The 27,899-nt window shown below is 41.8% G+C and overlaps 4 protein-coding genes across 6 annotated transcripts; all 4 read right to left on the bottom strand.

The window, feature by feature from the left end:
• Window positions 1-134: 134 nt before the first annotated feature.
• On the bottom strand, window positions 135-4,566 carry zp3d.2 (zona pellucida glycoprotein 3d tandem duplicate 2). The gene is made up of 8 exons (XM_061080970.1): window positions 4,156-4,566; window positions 2,731-2,846; window positions 2,542-2,645; window positions 2,098-2,272; window positions 1,893-1,998; window positions 1,647-1,735; window positions 1,474-1,547; window positions 135-205 (listed from the first exon to the last, which is right to left on the bottom strand). The coding sequence occupies exons 1-8, from the start codon at window positions 4,564-4,566 to the stop codon at window positions 135-137; spliced, it is 1,146 nt and encodes a 381-aa protein (XP_060936953.1).
• A 1,604-nt stretch (window positions 4,567-6,170) lies between these two features.
• Window positions 6,171-7,284, bottom strand: LOC133013881 (sperm acrosome membrane-associated protein 4-like). Its single transcript, XM_061080969.1, has 3 exons — window positions 7,230-7,284; window positions 6,504-6,623; window positions 6,171-6,376 (listed from the first exon to the last, which is right to left on the bottom strand). Exons 1-3 carry the CDS (start codon window positions 7,279-7,281, stop codon window positions 6,171-6,173), a joined length of 378 nt encoding a protein of 125 aa, XP_060936952.1. The 5' UTR covers window positions 7,282-7,284.
• A 516-nt stretch (window positions 7,285-7,800) lies between these two features.
• Window positions 7,801-14,904, bottom strand: tektl1 (tektin like 1). The gene is made up of 9 exons (XM_061080968.1): window positions 14,647-14,904; window positions 12,932-13,216; window positions 12,582-12,686; window positions 11,887-12,037; window positions 10,680-10,846; window positions 10,497-10,592; window positions 9,769-9,882; window positions 9,405-9,623; window positions 7,801-7,893 (listed from the first exon to the last, which is right to left on the bottom strand). The coding sequence occupies exons 1-9, from the start codon at window positions 14,902-14,904 to the stop codon at window positions 7,801-7,803; spliced, it is 1,488 nt and encodes a 495-aa protein (XP_060936951.1).
• Window positions 14,905-16,187: 1,283 nt separating this feature from the next.
• On the bottom strand, window positions 16,188-25,969 carry si:ch73-95l15.5 (uncharacterized). Of its 3 annotated transcripts, none has more exons than XM_061081752.1 (11): window positions 25,687-25,969; window positions 23,667-23,888; window positions 22,553-23,580; window positions 22,207-22,350; window positions 20,692-20,769; window positions 19,937-20,053; window positions 19,098-19,247; window positions 18,803-18,961; window positions 18,190-18,342; window positions 17,567-17,758; window positions 16,188-17,198 (listed from the first exon to the last, which is right to left on the bottom strand). In XM_061081752.1, exons 2-11 carry the CDS (start codon window positions 23,833-23,835, stop codon window positions 17,094-17,096), a joined length of 2,295 nt encoding a protein of 764 aa, XP_060937735.1. In that variant the 5' UTR covers window positions 23,836-23,888; window positions 25,687-25,969; the 3' UTR covers window positions 16,188-17,093. The 3 variants fall into 3 exon arrangements, with proteins under 3 accessions (XP_060937735.1, XP_060937736.1, XP_060937737.1); XM_061081753.1 differs by having other exon boundaries at window positions 25,694-25,969; XM_061081754.1 differs by lacking the exon at window positions 25,687-25,969 and adding an exon at window positions 25,028-25,390.
• Between the last annotated feature and the right edge of the window lie 1,930 nt (window positions 25,970-27,899).

Here is a 27,899-nt window from a genome sequence, read left to right as displayed (position 1 = left end):
TCCATTAAGTTTGGTTTTAATTAGTTTTTGGAGAGAAAACGAAGCAAAACTTTGTGAACGAAAGCGGAGATTGACCCATTGGTCGATCTGTGAATCGGCAGAACCTCGCGACTGCGGCTCAATCCCCACGATCGCTACTGCTCGGACCCTGGTTCCAAATCCACACGATGGCGGCGCTCGAATCCAGGATATTTCAGCTTCATTTCTGGATCGTGAGATGAAGTGGAGACGCACCATCTACCTTCATATCCAGTCGATGTTACGGAGGAACAGATCAAAGTTTGGTAAAGATCTTCTTAACTAATTTATTGGATCTAGTGTATTCTCTTTGTTTCAAAATAAGGAGAATAAGCTCAATTCTCAAAACAATGATATATTCCTTTTAAGAGACGGGGCCATGTGGCATATTATGACAAGTTTGTACCCCAAAAATTATTCTGCAGAAAACATAAACACCTAACAAACTTCCATAGACCTTCAAATTTGAGCTTTTAGCTCACTGGGCGTTGTGTAATGAAGCCACGCGTGCTGAACTTATCACTGTTCATGTCAGCTTTATTTCCCAAAATCAAAGATTTCTTCAAATATTGAGCGTGATTCTTTGACCTCCTTCTCCTTCTCCTTCTCTTCCTCCTCCTCCTTCTTCTTCTCTTCTTCCTTCTCCTCCTCCTCGACAACAGCAGAGCCCTTCATCCCCTGCCTCTCCTCACCTTCCATCTCAACCCACGTCACTCCTCCACCTCCGAAGGGCCACTCCTTCTCCTTGTTCTCCACCTCCCCCATCGGAGTCCCTACTTTCTCTTCAGGCTGTGGCGTCGTGCTCCGTTCAGTCACCTTTCTGGTCGTCTCTGGCTGCGGTGGTGGTGGTGGTGCTGCTGCTGTTGTAGTAGTTGTTGTTGTTGTTGTTTTTGTTGTGGTGGTGGTGGAGGTGGTGGTGGAAAGCCTCTTCCTCTTCGGGGTAGCAGTAGGTTTCACTTTAGGCTCTATCGTCCACGGTTTGCTGCTGATTGTTTTGGTCTCTGGAAAATGTAGATTTTTTGCAATTAGAATATAATCAAATATAAAATAAAACAGACATTTATTATCCAAGATAATTAAAAATAAAAAGAACTCGATTGATTTATGAAACCACATTTATAACCAGGTTTTTGGGATCTGCTCCAAATTACACCTGATGTTTTTCATTTTTCAACAAAAATGCCAAAAAAAGTTGAAGAAAAGGAAAATAACCAAATTCTGAAGCCGCACCAAAAGCAATTGGGTTATTTTCTGAACAATACCACATCCTGCCAACACATTTTGTGGTAGTCCATTTAAATTTTTGTACAATCATTCCAACTAACTGACAAACACAGGTTCCTGGGTGGTGGTAATAAGAGGAAAAAGCTGCTCCGGGCCTTAAATTAAAAAGCTAGTCCTGAACCGATTACCTCCAGACTTTTACTGTGGACAATATGAGAATTGACATCTCACCTGGAGACGCAGCCGAGCGGCAGTCAGAGTCGCAGCAGGTGCAAACTGAATCGGATCCATACAGTTCAACCCATCTGAGGAAAACACGGATGAGGAGCAGATTCCCTTTTTTATACATTTCAACTTCTACTTCTCATTCTTCCATATATTCAAAAAGATATAGAAAACCTTACCTTCCTGCTTTCAGGTCATAGTTGCAGGACTTGGCTGTTGGTGAGGGCACAGAACTGCCCACAGACATGTCGCAGTGCATGTAGAGCTGCTGTAGGAGAGGGAAGTCGAGATCACTTCAGTCTCAACGCCGTGTTTAAACATAAATCTGACAATTTGTAGCAAAGAGGTTGCAGAGAAACTACATCTGAGACACAGAACTACGGAGCAAAAAGAACAGTTTTTCTCCAAGAAGCATCTTCCCTCACCTTGTCCGTCATTCCCTTGAACAGGAAAGCATCCAAGCTGAATCTCACAGCGTTGTTTTTGTACGGGATGAATCTCGAGTGACTGTCCTTGCTTTCAACCATACACCTTCATCAGAAGAGAAGACGGCAGGAACATACTGTACATATTTCTGTTTTGGATAAATAGTAAAAGATACTCGGTTTGTGCGAGTGAGGCGTTTGTTACCCAAAGTTTTTCACAACTGGAAACTGCAGCGTGGAGGTGTGGGACTTATCGGAGGTCACGTAACACGAGTGGACGTACAGTCTCTTGTCCACGGACATGGGCTGGGCCTCGGCCTCAAAGTACATGGGCTTACCGAGCTCGTACTGATCTGAGAGAGAAAGTCTTTCCCACTGAGCTGAAAGACGGACGGAGGAAGTCAGGCAACGAGACCAACGGCAGCTTCAAGACTCTTCCTCAATCATCAAGAGAAAAATTCAGATCAAAACACGACATGGTCACCATTGATTCATTTTTCTGATATTTCCAATGATAAAAAAAAACACAAATTCAACAAAATACATACAACATGAATTAAGAATTTATTTTGTTATGAGAAAAGTTCTCATGTCTACAAACATAAACATCGATACCGAATCTGATAAGAAAGGTTCCAGGAGGTTTTACCATTTCGTGGAGTCAGACTGAATTTGGCTCTGTTCTTCATGGATTTGAAGATCTTGCGCATCTGCATCTTTGGTTTGTAGCCAATCTTGTAGGAGTACTGGTACCTTCACAGTTAAATACACGGTTAATGAGGTTTTGAAGATATAAAATCACAATAACTTGATCTCACTGGTCAGGATCCAGTCTCACCTGTTATAATAACAAGCCACAGACAGGGTGAAGGGCACGGCTCGTCTGATTGGTCCTTGGAGCTTCGGTGGATCGTATCGTAGAGTGTTTGAATAGGCCACTTGGTTATCAACTATCTGCAAAGAGACACAGTTATCAGTTTTACCATGAGTCAAAAGATGAAACTGAACAAATAGAGATAATCACAGTGACATTTTTGCTAAAAAAAATGACTCTTTCACACCTGAAAGTCTGAACCAAGCTTTGTGTCTTATTCACATTCGGTCCAGTTACATTCCCTCCTGGACAGATTTTGAAGTAAGTGTAGTTTAATTTAAAAAGTCTTCAAACGATATAAATGTGACACAAGTCTAAATTTTCTAGCCGGATGAAAACTTTTTTCTTTTATACATTGATATTTCAGAACATGTATTTTCCTACTTTAACTTGGGGTTTGAAAACTTCCTTAAAATTTTACTTGTGTTTACTTTTAATCTGTACTTCTACTTGAGTAAAGGATGTGTGTACTTCTACTTCCCCTGCTATGTATAGTATGTGGTCACTAGGGTTACCACATAAACCTTTTCATTTAATATTTTAATGAACGGCCATGCTCATAGTTAAAAGGAAGATTGATCATCATTCATCTTCTGGACCAAACAATGTAAATTCGAGTTTTTAGCTCATAATTTCGACCTTCTGTCTCATAAATATTACTTTATCTCATAATCATCACTTTATATCTCACAATCATCACTTTTTATCTCATAACTATGCATTTTATCTCACATATGACATTTTATCAAATAATTAAGGGTTACCACATAAACCTTTTCATTTAATATTTTAATGAACGGCCATGCTCATAGTTAAAGAAAGACTGATCATCATTCATCTTCTGGACCAAACAATGTAAATTCGAGTTTTTAGCTCATAATTTCGACTTTCTATCACATAAATATGACTTTAACTCATAATAACGCCTTTTTATCTCACAATCATCACTTTATCTCATAACTATGCATTTTATCTCACATATGACATTTTATCTAATAATTATGACTTTCTATCACATACATCTGACTTTTTATCTCACAAGTATGACCTTCGATTATTTTTATATTATGAGGGCTGAGTTTCATTTGTCTGTCACTGGCTGATTCGTGCCTCCACCGCTGTAAAGATATATATTTAGAGATATATATTTTATTTTCTATTTTAAATTTTTGATATTCTATTTTATTGATATTCTATTTTATTCTTTTTTATTCTATTTTATACTATTTCTATTTTATTTTTTTGGGTTGAAATTACTGAGCATTGCTTAAAGAGAGCCTGTGACCCAAGTATTTCATTGACAGTGACTGCTTCATGTTATCTCTGTGCATATGACAATGAAAAATCTTGAATCTTGAATCTCAGTGATGGATGAGGAACCAGACTCACGGTGCGTTTGGTTCCACACGTGTCGAAGTCGTACTCAAAGTAAAGGTGTTCCTCGGTGGAGTTGCTGGTCTGACACGTTCCCAGTCGGAGCTGCGGCTGGGATTCCCCGGTTCCCAGCAGGCTCCGGTCCACCTGGACGTGCATCCTGCTCCTCCAGCACCGGGTCTCCACCGGGGCTGGGGCCCCACTGGGGGGGCTGGTGCCGGGCAGCGCCGCCGGGATCAGGAGCCCCCGCACGGCCTCGGGGAGCGGCTCCTTCCTGGAGCCTCTGGCCGGGGAGAAGGTCTCCTTCTGCACCAGCGGCAGGTTCGAGTCCACGAACACCGGGAGGTGCAGGTACGGCGGCGGCAGGGTCCGGGTCTCTACCCGGGAAACATCTGCCTGCACCCGGGCTGCCTCCGCCCTGGACATGGCTCCTCCATCAGTGGAGAGCCACAGCCACAAGAGGGACAACGAAAGGTACAAACACATTTAAACTGTATTAATGAATGTTTCCTAAGTGACTCCACAGCAGCTGATTACTGGTCATGTGATCTCACGTCACGGTCGCTCAGATTAACAACACCTGGCGGAACCACGCGGACAAAACGAGCCAATCACAGAGCAGGACACGCCCCTTGCTGCTGGACGTAAACCTCTGTTTCTAACCTGGGAACAATTATACAAACCGGATTTTTAACCTGTATTCGATCGTATTATGGGAAATTAAACATGCCGAATTATCTACTGGAAGTGTATGTTTTTCTTGTTCTGTTGGATGTATTGTTACCTTTAAGTGAATTGAACTGACGTTGAAGAAAACTTAAAAACGTGACGATTCTCAGGCAAGTTTGGCCCCGGTTTTAACAGATGTTGTTTATGTTGTTCTCATCTTGTTTTGTGTTGTTTTGTTCTGCCCCTGTTATATCCCCATGTATTATTATTCGTTATATATATGATAGATAGATTGATAGATAGATAGATAGATTACTTTATTCATCCCCGAAGGGAAATTAAGTCGTCATAGCAGCCGGTATATTTGAATACAATAAAATACAATACAATAGAATAAAATAAAAAATATTGAGGTAGAAAGAATAAAAACAGAAACACAAGATAAATAGGTAGATAAGGTGCAGTGATAAGATGATGGTAATAGTACTGATGATATGATGGTAATGTTATTGTTAGACAGTATATAAAAATAGTACAGTATATATAGTATATAATATAACATAATATATATTTAAATATGATAGTAATTATACCAATATAATAGCAGTATATATATATGTGTATATACAAACTACAATCACTAACTTCCTTGGTGAACTTGCACCTGTCCCCTTCACCTCAGTGTTTTCCCTCCTCATCCTGGGTGGAAACTACCAAAAGGATCAAAGTTAACCAGCTGAATCAGTTTTGTCTTCCCATTCAAAGAAAAGTGAGCCCAGTTTTCTTGAGCATTGGTTAAATGGCAGCAGACACAAACAAAATGGCTCCTTTAATTAGTTTTTTTTTAATGTTCTACTTTTAACCGGAGTTTTCTTCATATTTAACCTGGTTGAGTGAGTGTTCTACTTTCCATCAAGTCAAGAGATGCACATTGGAAACTAATAACATCAGTACTGGCTGAGGGAAGTTTAACTGGGCATTTTTCACTGCTAAAAATACATTTCCCAATTTCAACTTCGTGTGCAATTTGATTTATTTCTTCAAATGAGGCAGACATGTGATATGTGCCGGTATAAATGAAGATGACTGATAAGTTGACACAAGTAGTTTATTTCATCACAGTTTACTGTCGTCCCTCCCAAAACAACCAGGTAGACATCTCTTTTAAATGTTGTTAGAAATAATGAGAAGAACGTATAATTTGTCCATATTCATGCAACAAAACTTGGTTTAGCACAGATTAGTGCACAGAATGAATCGGAGTGCAGTGTCAGTCTATCAGAGGTAAGACAAGTCTCCACTTCACCTCACATGTTTCAAACTAGTTATTTCACATTGCCTTCATATGTTTCTTTTCCCATTCACCAGACTGAGTATGACATAAGTATTGTGAGTAGTGGGCCAGTCCAGTTGTGGGTCACAGGAGTTGCGGCTCCGTTGCACAGGTGTGTGCTGCAGCATTCATTGGTGAAGGTGAAGTTGAGTCCCATGGTGTATTTCTGACCCGTGACGCCGCAGAGCGAGGGAAGGACGCAGCTCTTCTCATACAACACCACACGGAAGTCTCCTGAAAGTTCATCACACACACACAAATTAGAGGGAACCTGCATTGCCTCTTTCTGCCCCTTTCTCGGTTCTTCTTTCTCAGTTTTGATTAATTTAAATCTGTGTTCAGTGACTTGAGGCGCCCTCACCGTTCTCACCCACTGCTCTGCTGGACAGACAGAGCTGCCCCGAGGGACACTTCAGAGGGAACCTGATGCAGTCCAGAGGGGAGATGGTCGGGAACACACAGGTGTAACAGAAGAGGGGAACTGAAGGACACACGTGTTGGTTAGTACCTCAACTAGAATGGCTCTCAGTAGAGCACACTCGTACTCAATAAAGCGGCAGATTTCACACTCATAACTGTTAGTTCCCTTTATATACCTGATTAAACCAAGATTCATGATTTATTCATTGGGAAAATGGTTAAAATGTCACAAAAAACAGTATCATCTTGCAATGTTAAAGAAAGTGAAAAAGAAACCAGGCTCTGTCCCCTCATCTGGATCCACAACAAACTTGAAAGAGTTCTTCCCTGATTCACACCACATCCTTCCATCAAGTTTCATTGAAATCCGCTGAGTAGTTTTAGTGTAACCTTGCTTACAAACACAGGTGAAAACCTTAACACAATAGCAACAAACAAAAGTTCAGTGCATATTTATATGATGCATATACATTATGCACATCGAGGAGTCATAACACATTGTATCAGGTGTTAATCAAGAAATGATAACGTGACATTTATCGTGATAATTATCAATATTGACTGACATGAACATTTGACATACACATACTCTGGAGTCGCAGCCCTGATATAAGCAAATTCATGTTTTGTACATATAAATAAACACACACATGTTTTGCTCACTCACCCACAGCTGGCAGTAAACAAAGGACTAGCAGAGGACAAACCAGCTTCAACATTACTGACTGTCTCTGTCAAATATTCTCGCCGCTCGATTCTTCAGCTCCTGGCGTCGTCTCCTTGTTTTTCGAGAGGAAACCAGCATTCGTCCTCCTGAACACAAGAAACTCGTCGGAGTCTCGTCTCAAAGGCGTGAAGTCGGTTTCCTCTGCGTGTCCAGCTGAAGGGATCCGGAGATAAATCTCTTCTGCTTTCGTTTGACATTCTGTTAATTAACTTCCAAGAATTCCCACAACCCAATATGTAGGATTCAATTAGGCTGTTAGCTCCCCAAGGATAGCCATGACATTTATTTTTTCCAGCACTCACTGCCCTGCAGAGAATAGACCCATTCAGATTCTCCAGAATCAATGGGGCTTTGTTAAGAGGCTACACTCTAGTTTAAAATCCGTATAAAAAAATAAAAATAAAAATGTATTTCGTGTTCACTAATGCAATGTTTTTTTTAAAATAAAGATAAGAAACAAGTTCTGTGCTGAGGTGAAACCCGGCAGGTTTATTAAATTGTGTTTGATTTCTTAATGGAAGACGTTGAGTTTGGTGGGAGGGCTGTCAGGTGACCTGCAGTCCCATGACTCCACGACTGAGCAGGACAGAGCCACAGCGTTACACTGGGGAGGGGGGGTTGATATGTTAAAATAAAATCTTATACTCTAGTTTAATAAGTAAATAGAGGAATGCGATAATACTGTTCGGAAAGATAATCATATTAATAGAGGGGGGGGGGGTGTACTGGAAACTGTAAGCTACTCAAGTAAAAGTAATGTTTCAGGGTGTAGCTATGAAGTTATATGCTCATAATAGTTATTTATGATAAAACTATTAAAACTTCCTTTATTAGGCTACCATTGTTATTCCAAAGCATATAGGCTGTAAGCAACCAGAAAAATCCAGTGTGGCACTAAGCAGCCTGTGCATGCAACTGATCAATAATTGATTATTAGGGACACAACAGTGTATCCGCAGAATTAAAATAGCAATATAAATCCACAAAAATCTATTGGCTGCCACTTTTAATAGAATTCGCAGCAGTAAATATATAAACAAATACATAAACTCCACAGCCAACGAATACACAGAAAACTGTAGTTTGTTAATGTTTTTCTCTGTTCTATACATTAATGTGATAGTTAGGTGTTGATATATTGTTTTTTTTCAGTCAGTTTTAGCATATTATAGCTTCAGCCTCATATCACCTGGACTCCACAGAATTGAAGCCAAAACGCCTCGATCGCCACCTAGTGGCTGGCTGCAGTATGGGTCATTCATCCCACCTTCTCCATGTTAATAGTTGGATCATGGACCAAACTAAAAAGTCAGATTAAATATTTTTTCCCCCGAACATGGTTATTTAATATAATCCTTATCACTCTGATGTTTGTTAAAGTGTTCCTGTTTCATGTAGATTTGGTTTTAATTAGTTAAAACCTCAGGTTCATCCTCCAAAAGCAACTGCACAGACTGTGGCTGGTTCACAACCAACAACTATGTCGCAGCACAAAGAGTAAATGTAACTTGGTAGCTCCTACCCTGAATATTGAGCATCACTTCATCTCTATCCTCTTCTTTTTTCAGCTATACAAAAGGTCCCTTGTTCCTATTGTGGTCGTGTTTTATTGCATTAAATTGAACTAATTAGGCTAAAATTAACAATTTCAGCAAATAAATCTTTTTTTGGGGGGGGGGGGGTTATTGCATCAGGACTGATTCTCTCAGTCACATAAACACAGGCCATTTAAATTATTTAGAAATATGTGACTGAATTTGTTGTAGTTTTGATTGAGTCACTGTTTACAAATCCTCTTGTTTTTCTCTCGGACAGAGAAGTGCAACGTTTTCAACAGAAGAGTCGTGCTCGTTGTTTTTTGAAACACTTTAAAGTACCTATAGCTTTTAATACATGTCAGGGGTTTACTGCACTAAAAGGGGGGGGGGGGGGATAATAAAACAGACCGAACTGGGTAAACCAGGAAATGGCCCCGAACAAAACTAAAGTACACAGGGGTGAATGTACATAGCTTTGCAGCTTTTACCTAATATTCTTGCACACAGCTTCCTGTTGTCACCACACATTGAATTAGCTCTACCATCTGCACTCAAGCTCGCTGCAGCTCTACCCCACATAGGAGGAGGGGACTCGGCCTCTGGATGCCCCCTGCTGGAGGAGAGCAGGTATGGCTCGCTTGTCCACCTGCTGACGCCTCATGCGAATCACGCCTGCGTCCACCTGAGCTGCTGCTCTCTTGCCTCGCAGGTCGTCCAGCAGCTGTGAACAGGCGCCTTGCAGCTTCACCAGCTCACCCTCAGAGGACCTGAGGCACTGTCTGAGCACTGCACTGCCCTGAGAGACACACAGGAAACATATTCAGACGGAATTCTGAGCGCGTTAAACCACTGGATGCTTTAAAAAAAAACACATTGTGTGAACTGGTTTAGAATTTGTTTGTCACGTCAATAATGTCCACCCATGAGAAGGGAGTGAGCACCTGTATGAGATGTGCAGCCTCAGGTAACTGAGTCCCCGGGTGTCTCTGATAGACCTGCACCAGAGGCCTGTTGAGTTTCTCTCTGGACAGTGTGTCCCCGCTGTACTCTGGACCCTGTGAACACACAATAACATTACCATCATATCATCAGTACTATTACCATCATCTTGCCACTGCACCTTATCTACCTATTTATCTTGTGTTTCTCTTTTTATTTTTTCTACCTCAATATTTTTTATTTTATTCTATTGTATTGTATTTTATTGTATTCAAATATACCAGCTGCTACGACGACTTAATTTCCCTTCGGGGATGAATAAAGTAATCTATCTATCTATCTATCTATCTATCTATCTATCTATCTATCTATCTATCTATCTATCTATCTATCTATCTATCTATCTATCTATCTATCTATCTATCTATCTATCTATCTATCTATCTATCTATCTATCTATCTATCTATCTATCTATCTATCTATCTATCTATCTATCTATCTATCTATCTATCTATCTATCTATCTATCTATCTATCTATCTATCTATCTATCTATCTATCTATCTATCTATCTATCTATCTATCTATCTATCTATCTATCTATCTATCTATCTATCTATCTATCTATCTATCTATTTATCTATCTATCTATCTATCTATCACAACAACACAGAGAAACATCACACAGAGAACAGAGAAACACAAGGTCCTGCTTCACATCCACACTAACCTGTGCTCTGCCGTGGCTGTGACGGAGACGGTTGATTTCCCTCTGCTTGCGGGACACGGCCTGCCTGGTGGCTGCATGCATCAGAGTCAGGTTTTGCTACAGAAGACGGAATAAAACGGAAAATATTATTGTGACATCAGAATGTGGTCTGAGTATTTCTGTATCTTTGCCGAGTGTTTGTACCTGCAGACTGACTGTCTCTGCAATTTTCTTCACTAGGCCATCGTTGACGGTGCAGTGAGCAGCTTTCTGCCTGGCGATGGCGCTGGTGAGCATCTGTCTGATGGTTTCCCTCAGTAGCTGTGACTGGTTGACTGTCACAGTGGAAAACTCTAGAACTTCTTCACACTCTGCAGGAGGACAAACCAAATCATTTTATCTTCCCATAAGAGTTAGTTTAGTGATGGGGTATATATATGTAAAATAATTAACAGATAAATATGGCGCAAACAGACATGGAAGTAATGCCAATACAAATCTTGAATAAAAAGACACAGATGTAAACAGATATGAGCGTTATAACTAAGGTTGCAAAGGGTTTCCGGAAATTTACATGAAACTTTCCATGGGAAGTTTAGCTCAGGAATTTTGGGAATTTTGAAAAAAAACCGCAAATTAAACGCACGTTGAGTTTCAACCCTCCACTGTGCATTCTTCCATCACATGCACAGATAACTCCCAGCATCCTTCACTCTACAGCAGGGCTATTGAGGCCTGCTGTAGAGTGCAGGACTAGTCAGATAAGTTTCCAGGATATTACTTGGGAAAATATATTAGCATGCTGATTGAGGATTGTTCATCTGTTCATCTAGCATATTTCCATTCATTTATCCATCAATTGTAAAATATTTTTACAGACTATTCCAATTGTTTGGCTAACTATTTATATCTCTGGCATTGCATTAGCGTTTTTTTACAAACTTTTTTCTCATCTTATTCTACAGAACAATGCCACGTGCACTATCTCCTTCGTGGAGGCATTTCACTCCATCCAATGTAGAAGGAAAGGCTGTGTACATTTGCAAATACTGTGCAAAGACCTATGTTAAGAATGACACAACGATGCAGAAGCATATAGTCAAGTGCCCAAAGTTTCCTCAGGGCTCAAATCAGCCTATGACAAAACAAAATGTTTATATTTATGTCTGTATATGACAAGGTAAATACAGTTAGTATAAATTACCCACAACATTTCCAGTTTATTCCCATTAATTCCGTATATTCCCGTATATTCCCGTTAATTCCCATGGAAAGTTTCGCACTTTGAATATTCCCGGAATTTAGCAACCCTAGTTATAACACATATTGGAAGACATTGCCCGTACTGATAATAGCTGAATATAACAGGCGTGGTGTATTGTAATGCACTGTAGACAGAGAGTGGAGTTACCAGGTGTAAAGGGGCTGAGGGGGTCTGCTTTGGTGACGGTCTGAGCTGTGCTGATGCGTCCTGCAGCCGAGCTGCTGGGAGGCAGCAGCTCCAGGACACGAGCTCTCTCAGCGGCACAGGCCAGCAGCCGTCTGCTGCTCTGCCCCAGAGCCTGGAAGACACAGAGGAGGGGAAACACTGAAGAAAGGATAAGGTTTTCACCCCTTATCTGTTGGTCTGTTTGTCAGCAGGATTGTGCAAAATCCGCTGAACAGAGTTCCACTAAACTTGGTGGAACGATGACACATAAGCCAAGATAAAGGATTTTTTTGTCACTTTGTCACATATGTTTTTGTCACAAATTTCCAAGGGAATAGTTCATCGATCTCGATGGGAAAAAATCATGCATATCTAGGGGACATGTATCTATAAGTGTGTGAAATCTGCTGCAGCTTGATTCATTTTAAGGGGATTGCTGGGCCTTGGTGGAGGTGCGTGCTCTACTGAGAGCCAATCTATATATATAAAGTGATGAAGAGAGCAGTGTGGGGGTTATTTGTGTGTGGTGGCTTTAGCAGTGTTGTTATTCTTGCATTATCCATGTCACTAAATCACATGGAGGTTCAAGTGTCATTGGAGAGAACAGAAGGAAACAAAGACAGTGTGGGGGGGAGCAAGTCTGTGGATGAAGACAAAACAGTCACAGGCTGGATCACCTGTAGCTGGGTCAGTGCATTTCTCAGCGCTGCCTCCAGATCTTGTTTCAGCTCCACCAGCTCTCTTCTCTCACACAGCAGCAAGTAATCGGCACCGTCTCTCTCCTGCAACAGAGCAGAGCTGTCGACAAACTCATCTCCTCCCCGGACCAACGAAGCTCCCAGCTCTGAGCTCAACTAACAAATCCTCAGGTTCCTCTGCCACTCACGTGTGGATTAAGATTCAATGGCTGGGAAAATACTATATTTCAAAGTCATAACTGAGGAGGATTTTGAAATGATGAGATATGAGCAGCACTTTGATTAAGAGAAAAAAATACTTGATTTCTTATTTGCTGTTGTAAACTCACCGTCTCAGCAGTGGCTGGTCTCCTCTTCCTCCCCTCCGAGCTCTTCCTGTTGACGGTCAGATTGGTGCTGATGCTGCGTAGCATCCTCTCCAGGTGACCCCTCTCCCGCTCCAGCTTCACGCCCTCCTGGGTGACCCTGCCGGCCTGCCTTCTCAGGTGGGCCTCCACCTCCCGCACCCTGCGCATGTACTCACCGGCCACGGCACCGCTGGCCCGGGCGCACTGCTCACGCAAGCTGGTCGGCGGGAACGGGGCAACACACGCCCTCAGGGAGGAGCTGGGGAACTTGAGAGAAAATTGAGTAAATTCCAAATACAAGTATCAAAGTGGTGCCTAATTAATAAAAAGTTTGAGGGGGTCTGGTAAGTTAGATTATGATTTGTTGAACCTCAAAAGCCACTGGGAAAATATTCTGTACATGCATCTGTAGTAATGTAATCAAATAAGAGCCACACTTTAATACTTTAACGTATGTACTTTTACTTTATATGGATAGTAGCTTACTTTTATTTAGGCGGAGTTAGGTGTAAATGCACTGGACTTAATATCTGTACTTAAGAAAAGGATATGAAAACATAAATCAATTTTATTTAACTGCCAGATTTATAAGTTGATATCATTTTATTATAAAATTGTATATCCCTGTTAGACCCCCACCCCCCCCATCCCAAGCTCTTAACTTGGATATTAACATGACAGATGTTCCTTTTTCCTGTTTTGTTTTGTTTTGGCACAGACACATAACAGACGTAACCATAGTGATGCAGACAGACGCACCAGGGATTCCGGGATCATGACCTCTGACCTACATTATCTTCATCTCAACTTTATCTGAAAATACAAATTCTTTCATGAAGTGTTTTTTATTGTCTGCAGATGTTAACTTGTAATATAGGATTCATACTGTTCCATGTTAGTGTCAGACTTTATCTGCCTGACCAAATAATCTATTGTTGTGTTATTCAATTCTATATTATTTGTATAACAATTCTCCAAACATATTGATATTATATATCATTTTATACAATAATATTGTCTTTTGCACACTCTGTCTACATATTCTTACACTCATAGTTTATTATATTACCTATTGTATAGTCAAATACTTATATTCATACCTCTACTATTTATCATATATTGGATCATACTCTCTTTAAATTCTTTGTATACATACGTCCATATACACATATTTATACATGTGTACATGTTATAATTATTATCATTATATTACTATTACTATTATATTTACTGTTGCTGACATTATTACTATATACTACTATATATACTGTACTATTTTTATATACTGTCTAACAATAACATTACCATCATATCATCAGTACTATTACCATCATCTTGCCACTGCACCTTATCTACTTATTTATCTTGTGTTTCTGTTTTTATTCTTTCTACCTCAATATTTTTTATTTTATTCTATTGTATTGTATTTTATTTTATTCAAATATACCGGCTGCTATGACAACTTAATTTCCCTTCGGTGATGAATAAAGTACTCTATCTATCTATCTATCTATCTATCTATCTATCTATCTATCTATCTATCTATCTATCTATCTATCTATCTATCTATCTATCTAAACGTCTGCCCACAAGTGTTTAGTGAACTCAAGTGTGCCTCGTCCGGTTGGGGTGAACGGAGACAAGCGACCATTATCATCTTTAGTTATCACTGAGCTTAGGTTTCTGTATCTCCTCACCATGCCTCCTGTAGTTTGGGGCCTGGACGTCTTGCATTTGCAGTCACGACTCTCTCCTCCTCCTTCCTCCTCTGTGATCTTATCTCCACTGGTTGTTTCCGCTGTGCGCTTCGGGGTGAAGCCGGCGCTGCTGCCCCGGGTCCGGACGCGAGTCTCCCGCACCAGACGCTCCGCACGCCGGATGGAGCGAACCGTCCCATCGCGCCAAGCCAGCGGGCCGATGGTGACCGAGCCGAGGGGAACCGACTGCACCTGCATCCCCCTGACTTCCACAACAAGTTCACCACTGAAGCATATGAAACATCTGGAGAGAATCACCTGTCCCGATGTGGAGGATCCGGGTACACAAGTGTTGGTGTCATCTCCATAGCAACAGTTCCTTAAGTAACCAGGAAGCAACCAGACACTCAGAGCTGATTGGACAGTGAGGAGAAGCCAAGGGGCCACTGTCAGCCAAAACTTTTTAAAAGTAATATCCCCCAAAGACAAAGTTGCACATCTGACACCTGAAGCAGATTTTGATCAATGTAAAGGCTACAACTGGCCAAACAAACAGAAACTGGACTGATTCTAACACAATGGGGCCTTTTGCACAGACCAGACAACAGCAGCAAGACTATAAATGATGCATTCCCTTTCTGTGTTTGTGATAAAGTTTAGCTCATCTCTTTTTGTGTGATATCTCTCTTTGTAGTCGTTTGGTGTCTGCGAAGTAAGAAATCCGTTAATACAAGTTGATACATGTATATTTACTTAAAATAAAAAAAATAAACATCCAATCATCGACCTCAAAACCCTGTTAGGGCTGCAAATGGTGGGAGAAAGATAATGATGTTGGAAACAATAAAGCTTTTACTTTTGGCCTCTTGTGTTAATTTGAGATTAATCCTGTTACTATCACATCATTTTGTTCCATGAGTCAAAGACGAAGGATTTTGGATTCGCTCTGATTCATGCCTCTGACAGGATGTCTCCATGGCAACAGCCGCAGAGGGTGCTGGTAGTATTTATTAAGATCTGTTCCGAATTTCAAACTGACAAAATAAGATCAGAAGTGAGGATCATTACATGAATCCTGATGAAGTGAAATCGAACATTTCATTTAAAACACTACGTAACTTTAATTGAGCAACAGCGCCCTCTGCAGCCACATGTGCTGGTACATTCTGTCGGGTCCTGTCTGTCAGTGTGTTGAGCGAGGCTCTGACTCTTTAAGTCCCAATCGCTGATGTGAAACACAACTGAACAGTGGATATAACTAATGATCCCCGGCTTCCTGAACCAGAAGAACTGCTGCTGTCACAAATCCACCAAACTCTGTTTAGAATTCTTCATATTTTAAACGTTTCCTGCTGAATATTTGAGATGAACTGTTTTTTAATAACTTCAAAGTCTTTTTAACTGATCTCAGTTCAGCTTTACTCTTCAACATGCTGGAGCTGACAGTAAAAACTGCGACTATCAGTCAGGTCCATAGAGCAAGAAACAGACATTCAGAGAGGGAATGAAGGAGGAGACATTCTCAATATTTACAGTCACTAAACCATCAAACTCATTTTAATGAAGCTGCTGATTTAAGGTTAAAAAAAAAAGTAGCATAGTGTTGCTTTAAAGAATTATCCAAAGATCACGTTTTAACCCCGAGCACACAAACTGGACAAGGAAATAACAGCTTCAACAAACAGAAGTAACTTAGATCAGAGTGTTTAATCCTCATGAGCTAAAAGAAAATGCATTTGTCCCAGACAAACAATACAAGACATGTAATCACTGAAGTGAAAAGAGATCAGTATCTAAATGAAATTTAAATAAAGAGACAAATATAAAAGGGGAAACTGAAAGTGGTTAAAAATAAAAATTTTGGTCGTAAGTATTCCCCTCCATGAGAACCAAACTGTAAACAATAATAATTGGCAGTTCTGTACCAAGAGCTTTACAGAATAAGATAAGATTTAAAGCAATAACATGTCCTACAGGAAATAAACAGCCACTCAGAACCCTGAACAATCAAACTTCTCATAAATGTTCGATTCTGCAACAATCACACATCATGAAATGGAATCGAATCACTGTCTTACCATTGGATCATTAAAAGAATAACTACATACAGTAATCTGGTAATTATTAAATCAAGTATTAAACAGACAGCTGTAAGAAGCCGCACCCACACATATCTCAGCCTGTGTCTCACTCTCTGAGTCTGAAATTGCTGATTCACACCAGAGAGTTTAGTAGTAATGGTGGGAAACAAAACTTCCCTTCGTGCCATGGCAGAGCAGAGCAGGTCTGCAAAGTGCAAACCTAAAAAAATATATATAAATAGACTAAATGTGCACCGAGATAAATATGAGGAGGAAAACAGGTGGTGCAGAAAGTGCAAAAGCTTTCCTCCAACGCATGTGCAGTATGTTTTCATCTCGTCGATTCGCTCTGTTTCACCGCCTCCATCACAGTGTGTGTTTCATGGCTGTCAGAGGGTTTCGTTTGTTCTGCAGGTTCTGCTGCAGCTCTCTGAACACATGGTCCCGCTCCTCAGCGTCCAACAGGATCTGCTGCAATGAAGAAACAAATAAAAGATCTCGATCAGTAATCATCATAAATATTAACAATGAAAGTCAGGGTCTGTTCAACCCTTAATTCTGAGACCTGGTATTAGTATATGTCTCGGTAATTCAAATATCTTTGTTAACTATATGACATATTTCTCTGTAAAGCTGTTTTCTGACATGAAAAGGTCTGGACCTTTTCCAGAGTTCATCTTTCTCATATGATACAGCAGGAGATTGTCCGTCACAATTCTTAAAGTCCAAGATGCCATCATCAAATGTCTTGTTTTGTCAGGATGCGAGTCCAAAACCCACAGATGTTCGGTTCACATTGATTTAAATAGAATATTGATAAAATGAGTGAACATTTTTACCTCTATGAGTTTGTCTCTCTTGTCCAGACTGTCCCTCAGTTTCCTCTCCTGTCTCTCTCCGTCCTCTCGGATGTTCTGCCACGCTCGCTCCGCCTCCTTCTTCTTCTTCTCCTTCTCCCTCAGCTCCCGCCGGGTGTCCCTGAGTTCACTCGTCAGAGAAGACACCGTCTGACTGTAGCTCTCCTGTTGATTCTGGTGACGACAGAAAAACAAGACAAAAGGGAATAATTACAGAGCCTGAGATTCCTTGTGTGACATTCTGGGAAATCAGCTTATCTGCTTTGTTGAGAGTTAGATGAGAAGATTGATACCAGTTGGCTTAGCTTAGCATAAAGACTGGAAACAGGGGCGAACAGCTAGCCTAGCTCATTGTTTTTCTATTGATCAATTATTGTTTCAGCTCAACTTCATACAATGAAATCATGGTCTTGAGTCTAATTAACCTTAAAATAATCTTGCAAGCATGACTTGTTTGGCATCATATCAGTTTTCTAATATTAAACTATAAATAATCAACGTGCATTCAAGGATAGAGCAGGAAAATTAATTCTCAATTCAGAATATGTAGTAATCTTAAGTTTTCTTTTAAATGTTTAAATCATCTCCTCGTGCTGATATCTCACCTGCACCATGTCCTGGTATTCCTGCAGGCCTGTGGTGAGTTTGGTGACTTCCTGACACAAGGTGGCGCTGTTCTCCACTCTGTCTTTCAACCAGGCTGCTTGCCCAGCTCCGCCCCCTGCCATCTCCTGACCATTCACAGAGTCGGAAAGAGCCTGGAGGAAAATGACAGGTTGTGAGTAAGAGTTTCCCTGTGGTCAGCGAGGTCAATATTTACTTACAGACCTCGTCTGCCAGAGACTCACAGTACTGAGGAGCAGAGAACAGGCTCCTCAGTCAATAGCCAGGAGAGTGCACATTTAGTCTATAACATGTAGACTCACATATATATATATATATATATATATATATATATATATATATATATATATATATATAGACACAGGTATATTTACATACGTGTACACACAAAAAAAACACAAGTGTTGGCCTAGTGTAAACCCCCTGCACACATTCATTTTGCCTACATTTTGTAAATCTCCTTGTTAATTCACCAACCAACAACTTTATAGTCACAGGTAAGTCTTCAAAAATGTCCACCACTTTTGAAATTGCTGTTGTTTCATGTGCATGCTGCCGACATGGTGTGAGTACGGCCCTTAGTGCATTTATTACCTGCACGTTGGTCTCCAGCTCCTCTTTGAGGCAGAGGATCAGGTCGTCTTTCTCCTGCTGGACGGCAGCGAGGGCCTGGTCCCTCTGTCTCCACACCTCCCTCTCTTTCTGCACCTCCTTCAGCAGACACTCCTTCTCCCCCAGAGACACTTTCAAGTCCTAAAGTGAGTGAGCACAAAAAATGCAGGTGTAAACAAAACGTTAAGTATGGGGACAAAGTACAAATGTCCACAATGGATGATTGTAGGAAGAAGAGTGTGTGTTCTTGAGAAAACTGTTTATGTGTGTGTTTTACGTTGATAATATCCTGGTTGCACTGGAGCACAGTGTGGAGTGTGTCGAGGTCTCTCTCTCTGTCTCGCCCAGCCTTCCTCAGTGCATCCACCTCCTCCTGCATGCTCTTCTCTTTCTCCGTGGTTTCAGACCTCAGAGTCTTCAGGGCAGCCTGCAGAGCACAGAACATGGGACACCTCCGTCACATAAAAAAACAACGTCTCTTTATCATCATAGATTGAACATGAAGATTTTCCACTTTCGGACTAAAGGTCAGATAAAAGACATTTCAAGACTTTCCTTTTGGATTTTGGAAAATGTAGCAGGTATTTTTCAATTCCAACAAAGTGAGCAGAGCCTCTGTCTGTGGGAACCAGTGGCTTCAGATAACTTTTTCAAGTAGTTCTGTGTAAATCAGAAGTTTATATTCATATCGTTAAGAAAGGGGATGAAAACAATTATCCAATAGAAAAAGAGATGATACTTAGATTATAAGACTTGACAGTTATGAGCTTTAATCTGCTGAGAGATGCTGAATCAGCACTTAAAGGTAAAGCCCTTCTACTTACTGAGAGGCCTTCAACTATGATAACTCAGAACAAAGTGTGAAATCTGAGCCATAATTCTTCCACAGAGTTAAAAGGAATCTCTGACATGCTGGACTGGTTTAACTGGCCTGAGGTTAAAAAATGATAATAAAAATAATCATCACAGGACACGCACTGCAACTCAAAATCCTTCAGGGACAGGACGAGCGAGTCTGATGACGATCAGCTAGTATCTGCTTGAGCTGGTTAGTGACATGCGGGTGTTTTTCTTATAATTCAAGTGACCTGATAAAAGCCTTATGTAAAAGATCACCTTGTTGTCAGAGAGAATTTCCTTCAGATTTTCGGTCAGTTTCTCAGTCATCTTGTTGGCCAGCTCGGCGCCTGCTCCCTCCTCCACACACAGTCTTCTGATCAGACCCATACACTCCTGGAGGAGAGGAAACACGTGTCTGCTCAGTGCAACACAGCAAACACACTTGAATACAAAGCTAACCCAGACTTTCTCCTGCTGCTTTCCAGAAAATTTCCACAACCAATTTTCTGGATATTTTCCTAAAGTTCTGAAAACAGCTTTAAGAATGTGTCTTTTTGTGTTCTGGTTAAATTTGGTCCACATTAACCTCTACACCCTTTTTTCCACAACGGCTCTGGCTACATATTACATACATAATACATATACATATCAGTCTCAGAATACCAGTCACAAAACCTCTACTGCTCAATTTCCGACATAGATGAAAGTGTATTTTTGATACGACAGTCTTATACGATAATGAATATAACTGATATTAGTCTATAATTATAAAATTCCTGCTCTAAATTTAAATCATAACAAGCGGCTAAAAATAATGGCAGGAACGATTAGAGCTTAAGCAAACACGTCATTGTCGCTGGTACAACGTGTTGAACAAAACAGCGTGAATGCAGTTTTGGCACTGCTGCTTTAAGGGCGGGCAGCAAAGACAAACAACATTCCAGTGAGCTTTGAGCCAGGGCCAGAGCAGAGGCAGGACATCTCACTGCCGTGCATGAATGATTCCTGTCTGCCCTCATCACCTCACCCACCTGGATCAGACGCTCGCGGCTGAGCAGGGAGTGACCGAGGCTCTGCAGCAGGGGACTGTCGCCCTCCTCCTGAACCAGCTGGAGGAAAGAAGAGAGCAAATCTGTTTACTACCTGCTCAACACCAATCATCAGACCAACACTGTGAGAGAGTAACTGGTGAACAGAGTGGATCCTTTAGCTGCTAAAGATATGGATATTTCCCTCAGTCGTTGGAGGAGACCAAAATCAGAGCAAAAAGATAATGAATACTTGACTTATATTTGCCAGGAGGCCAGAAACAAGTGACTTCCTTTGAATGATCTTATTACTCTGAATGTAAGTAAGCCAGTGCTTGCTAATAATCTCTTTGTATTAAGTAAAAAAAGGTGATTAAATATATATATATCAGTGTTATGTTCTCAACTTGTTTCTGCTGCTCCCAGGTGACGCAAAAAAAGTAAATGATTACCCTAGGTTAAGATCTGCTGCTACTCCCACCCATGTATTATTCTGCTCATCTTAACAAACCCTCCATCTGATGAGAGATCAGGTGGAACAAAGCAGCTGAGGAGCACGTTAATGATATCGTCTATCACAAGACTTCTGAGCCCTGGGCAAACTCCACAGGTCGGGGAAGATTCCTGAGAGAGGCTGTTGTGTGTTGTGCGTGTGTGTGCGGGTGAGTGTGTGTGTGTGTGTGTGTTCACCTGTAAATGAGGAAACATAGACACTCCCTTGCACAGACAAAACACAGGGCACCCACCCTCCATTCCTTTCATAATGCTATACGTGTGCGCCCTAAACATTCACACAGTGGGTTATGGAGCTGTTTGGACATGTGACTGTTGTCCTTCCATAAGAAAAAGGTTAGAGGCCAACATCTATTATGAGAACTGTACAAACACCAGCTGTGAGGCTGAACTTCTGTTACACAACCATGCTGACAATTCAGTCTGTCATATTTTATATAACCATAAACTAATAATGTTCACATCATTATGTCATTCATGATATAACACTGAGGACATTAACCTCTTTGAAGGAAAAGTTGACATTTGAAGAATATGTTTCACTTTCTTGCCGAGTTGTAACTGATGAATATTTATATGGATTTTATATTAATCAAAACCATCAAATCCTCATAGCTCTGATAAGCTAGAAATGGATATTTCTGCTTTAAATAAATTACTCAAGCGATTAATCGGTTACCAAAAGAGCTGCAAATTTAGGTAGCGACAAATCATTGCAGCGACAAATGGTGCCACGCTCGTTTATATTCCTCAAATATGAAGTTACAGCTTGCAGCCCATTAGCTTAGCAAAACGACTGGAACAGGGACGACTACTAGCTGGAGTCTGTCCAGTATAATAATGTCCCTTCAGATCAAACTTTCAACTGTCCTTTCAGCCAGGGTAACTTTCCCCTCCTGTTCTCTTTCTTTATGCTAAGCTAAATTAACTGGCCGGGCAAGAAAGTGAATAAACAAAGTTCCCAAAGTTTTAAACTGCTCTGGAACAAACTGAATGCTTTCTTACCGGTGCCCAGTCTGATCCGTTGACTTCAGTGGGTTTGCCCCCCCCATGTTCCAGCTCGTCCTCCAGGGTCCTGACTCGGGACTCGGCTTGGTTCAGCTGGCCTCGTAGGTTCCTGACAGCCTGGTGAATCCTGCCAGAAGTGCTCTGAAATAACAAATGGTTTCATTGGAAACATGGTTTGTGATGATATGTAGTGGAAACATAATTGAACTCGTTGGACTCAGATGCTCCCGGAGGACGGGCCTGTGTCAATATGTACAGCCACAGCAGCACACACAGAGTTTTTCCATTCCTATTCAGTGCAGAGTACATTTTGTTCGTCTATGACATGAATGAAAACAGTCACCTGTCGATGAAGAGGCATGAACTCGTCCCTCAGCTCTGTGAGCACATCCCCGTCCTCTTCATCCATTTCATCCCCTCCGTTCTCCACATGCCCAAAGTTCAGCACCCTCACTGTGGGTGACGCCAACTCTCCCATGTTTTCGGAGTACCTCACTTCCTTCTTGTCCAGAACCGGGATCTTGCTCCCTGATGGTGAACTGACCGACTTCCCCACGATACCCCTCAGCCCCTTCAGCACAAAGTTGACTGACTGATCACTTGGTGAATCAAACGGGTCATTGCCATCAAGAGAGTCCAGAGAGCGAATGGACTCCGCGCAGGAAATGGACTCGGTGCGGGAGGACGATCGCAAGGAGAGAGTGGATCCGGACAGGGAAGCTGGGCTGGAGGTGATGGACGGCACCCTCTGCCAGTTCAGTGGCATGCTCTGGGATTTGTCCCGCGACAGAGCCAACGGGGAGTAGGGCTGGAGAGGCAAGTGGCGAGGAACCCCACACACGGACTCATAATTCGAGTCGGACACTCGTAAGGAATCACAGCCTTCACATCCTTTGCCCTTACTGCATCTTTTACCAGTTCTTATAAAATACGGACAAGTGTCCCACTTCTCGGACCAGCACTCGTACTCTGAGAGCGCCATGTTCTCCTTGAGCATCTCCCTGTAGCCCTCCCTCTCCGCATCTCCATCCTCCTCGCTGGTGCTGCCCTGGCTCCTGAAGTCCCGTGGACATCTCTGGTGGTAGTGTTGACGCACCCACTGTCTGATCTTGTCCCTCTCCTGCATCAGCTTCTGCAGCCTCTCGTACGAAAGCACCCTCACCCTGGCAATCACGGAGTCGAACTTGAACACCCGCTCGAGGGCAACTACGCATTTGCCGCACACGAACTCCCCGTTCCCGCTGCCCCGAGGTACAGACTGCCCCAGTATGTGGGTCAACACTGAGAGCACATCCACTCCTTTGGACGAGGGGCTCAGGGATAACTGGGACCTGGAGGAGGACGCTGAGGAACTAAGAGATAATGTGCTGCCTGTGAAGAGTAAGAAAAACAGTTCAGACTCTTCAACATGTAGGGAACTCAAAGCTTGTCTTTATTCCCTTGAGCTCCGGACTCACCCCAGGGGCTGCTCTGTGAGGACCGGGACAGGTGTCTCAGGGACTCCGTCGGGGTCAGAGGTTGACTCGTCTTCTTATTTTGGCCTCCAAACAGCCACCGCCTTTGGTTTCCCTGCAGAGCACCGCCACAGATTCGGCACAGGTCCTTTTTACCTCGGGAGGACATCATGGACAGATGGTTGCGATTCCTCCTCTTGATGTCAAACAGATCTTGGAAAGTCTCTGTGAATTGAAACAGAAAAAACAGGGATGTATTTTCAGTAGCAGCGTTTAAAACCTGGGAGTTCAAATCACACTTATGTCTTTTCAAGTTAATTTGGTTTAAATCAGTTCATTAAACGTTATGATTGACAGCTGAGACTCATGATTGGTCAATGAGCTCAGACTCCGGCTTTAAAATGCCTAAGATAACTGTGTTTGTATCCAGGATAATTTAGCTTCATTTCTGGATATGTGGGAGGAAGCATCGTCCATCTTTCATAGTCTGTGCGTGAAAACGTAACCTCCCTGCTTTACGTTATATTCCTCAGTTACAGCTCTACATCTTCCGGAAATATCTTCTCTCACGCTTATTGACCCACAGATTTATCTTGTGATTGCTTGGCAGGGTTTCAAAGCTTTAAATGAAAGGTATTTTTATTTTTTTTACGACAGATATGAAGGAACATCATAATCCAACGATTACTTTCACTTCCCTATTACCTACAATAAGGCGAAGTAGCTGAGTAAAGAATAACCCTGGAAACTCTACATCATCTCTCTCAGAGACAGTTGGTATCCAGAGTGTTATGAGATAAATTCTGACACGGGCTGTTTGTATACGATCAGTTATCAGTTCCACATCGTTTTATTACGTTACACTAATATTTACACAGCTGAAAAAGAACTTCAACGTATGGAGACAACATTTCTCCTGGAAAAACAACTTTAAAGTACGATGGAAGTAGCATGAAATGACGGTTAACACAGTTAAGACTTATCAACACAGGTTTTAGACTAAGTAAATAATATTTTAACATAGCTAAGACTTTGTAAGACGGAGAGGCGGTGGACTAGTGGCAGAAACTTGGACTATGGGCAGAAAAGGTCTCTGGTTCGTCTCTGGTTCGACTCCACGGAGAAACAACAAAAAGACGAAACTGGATGATCTGTCCAAAAATCCAAGAGTATTCTCCCTACCCTGTCTAGTGCCCCTGAGCAAGGCACCTTACTCCCCCAACATCTGCTCCCCGGGCGCCGTACATGGCTGCCCACATATGCACTGTGCATGTGTTTGGGACAAATAAATGTATCTTAATCGTATCTTAATCGTAAAATGCATAGAATTAAGATTAGAAACCCAGAAAACAAAACAGACTAACTTTAGGAAAGAAGCTAGAGAATAATCAAATCAAAGCTGGATTGTGGGCTGACAGCTTCAGTGACTTCCTGCTGCTGTGACTCTGAGTCTCTTCACATTGAAAACAGGCTGATCAAGCCATTGGATCCAGTTTCCCTGTGTTCCTCGGCTCCGTGTGGACACTGGGCCTGTTTGCTGCTGCTCACAGCTGCTCGGTGTTTACAGTAGTTCCCCACAGGGCGGGACAAGTCGACCTTGAGCCACGCTGACACTGGATCCAGTCACTGACCGATGAATGAGAACTTTCATGAGAACCTCACACGGGGTTCGCACTTTATACACGTATGAGGCTTCTCACGATCACATTGGAACATACGTGAGAGGACGAGAGGAGCTTGACGTGTGATTTTAACTAGAACTTTAGTTTGAATGGAAAGAAGTGGAGACTTGAATAGACTGTTTCCATGACATCAATGTGTCCGATCGCTACATTGTAACGTTCGGATCTTTGATCTTGGTCTCTTGATCTCTATTTGAAGGAAGTGAGGTGCAGCGATTCAATGTGAAAGTAACGTCAGGCTGACACAGTGGAGCTCCGGCGTTTACACGTGTGCAGTTCCGATACCCACTGTAAATACTCACAGTCAGCTTCCATGCAAAGTATATATTTTTAAATCGTACGTCTTACGGTGGTTTTTACCCTCCGGGAATCACGTGCTGGACGAGTTGGTAAAAAGTTAAAGTCCGAGGTTCGTGGAGGGAGAAATCCTCATGGTCCTCGGGTCGGGAGCAGCTGGGAGGTTTGTGTCAGGTTGAAAAATGGAGAAAAAGTCCAGATTCAAGAGGAAGAGGATCAGAGAGGAGCAGAGAGGAGCAGAGTCACTCCGGAGCAGGAAGAGAGGAGGTGTCACCTTGCTGACGTCATCAGTCATACCTGTTCAGAGCAGAGCCGCGTGAACAGAGGGAGGAGGAGAAGAGAGAGAGAGAGAGAGAGCACAGAGGGAGGAGGAGGAGGTCTGCACACAGAGAGAGAGAGAGAGAGAGTACAGAGGGAGGAGGAGGAGGAGGAGGTCTGCACAGAGAGAGAGAGAGAGAGAGAGAGAGAGAGAGAGAGAGAGAGAGAGAGAGAGAGAGAGGACAGAGGGAGAGAGAGAGAGAGAGAGAGAGAGAGAGAGACAGACAGACAGACAGACAGACAGACAGACAGACAGACAGACAGACAGACAGACAGACAGACAGACAGACAGACAGACAGAGAGAGAGAGGACAGAGGAAGGAGGAGAAGGAGGTCTGCAGAGAGAGAGAGAGAGAGAGAGAGAGAGAGAGAGAGAGAGGACAGAGGGAGGAGGAGAAGGAGGTCTGCACACAGAGAGAGAGAGAGAGAGAGAGAGGGGGGGGGAGAGAGAGAAGGGGGAGAGTGGAGCACACGCATACAGACACACTCTCTCTCTCTCTCTCTCTCTCTCTCTCTCTCTCTCTCTCTCTCTCTCTCTCTCTCTCTCTCTCTCTGCAATTAAGTAAAATCAATGGGTTTGATTGATTGATCACTCCCCCCCCACCCTTTGATTAGCTTTGATCTAATCATGTGTGAAGGGCAGAAGAGTCAAACATGTAAACACAATCAGAACTGATGACGTTGATCTGACGAGCTGCATGAACATTCTCTCAACAGTCAAACAGGACCAGAAGATATTTGTGAACTTGGGCAATACATCTCAACAATTATCAAAAAGGATCAAACAAACACAAAGAATGTCACATATTATGACCTTTTATTATCAAAATGTTCTTTTAGTTATTTTGTGTAGCCCCCGCAGTTTTCAGGTTGCACTTTGTGGGGCTGTTGGATCGTATAAAACTTTAATGGTGCTTGTAGTTTTGCGTTATTGCACCAACACACCTCACATTCACAATCCTGCTCACAAACTGGGGCAAAAACAAAACCTCTTTATTTTTCACAGTGTCCTATTAGAAACAACATTTTCAGTCTTCTATTAAAACACATGACTCATCTGCTCAGCGTAGGTTCAGACTCTCAATCATTTCGTATCTGGGGCAGAAGAGTAACATACTTTAAAATCTTTCTTTCTTTCTTCTTTTGTGTGACAGAGTTCGAATTTAATGACACTAAAGTACCACACACTTCCACTAGTGGGCAGTGATTGGATGTGTAATGCTGTTGTGCCACAGTGAATGATTTACAGTGTGAACTCCTCAGATTATTATAATAGTGTATAGTTATATAACAGAAATGTAAAAGAAGAATTGAGGGCATCTCTACGATGAGAATTTCGCGCTTAGGCACTAAAAATTTGGGTTTTGGTTTTCTTCTCTCAGAGGAAGGCAAAAAACTCAGCGGGAATTTGCTAAATTTTAATTCGTTTTTACAAGTTTAATTTGATATAAGTTTCAAATAGAGTCTGTAAACAAACCTGAGCTAATATGTCTAAGTTTCATCTGAAAACCTGATTAATTGTATATTTATAACATTACAGCGGCACATATATTCTCAGTATTTAAAAGAAATGCTTAATTGGACTCACTTGAATGCTTCATTAAAAAATAATCACTTATATTCTAAAAAGCAAACATAATATTTATAGAAACGGTGTCTCGAATCTCTGCAAAGAAAAAAACGGTTCATGATGCTGATGTATTGCTGTACATGCAAAATCACACTGAAGTTAGTTTCAGTTACTTTATGTCTATGTGGTTAGTTTACAGTCACAATGTCAGCTCTGATGTTCTATAGACACTTGTTCTTAGCATCACCAGTTTTAAATTCACTTCTTGAGACGATGACGCTCAATTTCAACTTTATAAAAATAATGATGATGATCTGCACACCACAGACACCACAGTGTCTTCATGTGTTGATCACATTGTCTATTTCA

This window comes from Limanda limanda, chromosome 11 (assembly GCF_963576545.1).
Source record: "Limanda limanda chromosome 11, fLimLim1.1, whole genome shotgun sequence".
Classification (NCBI taxonomy): Eukaryota; Metazoa; Chordata; class Actinopteri; order Pleuronectiformes; family Pleuronectidae; genus Limanda; species Limanda limanda.
Note: the sequence above shows the minus strand (reverse complement) of the source record. Positions and strands in the feature narration are given on the sequence as shown.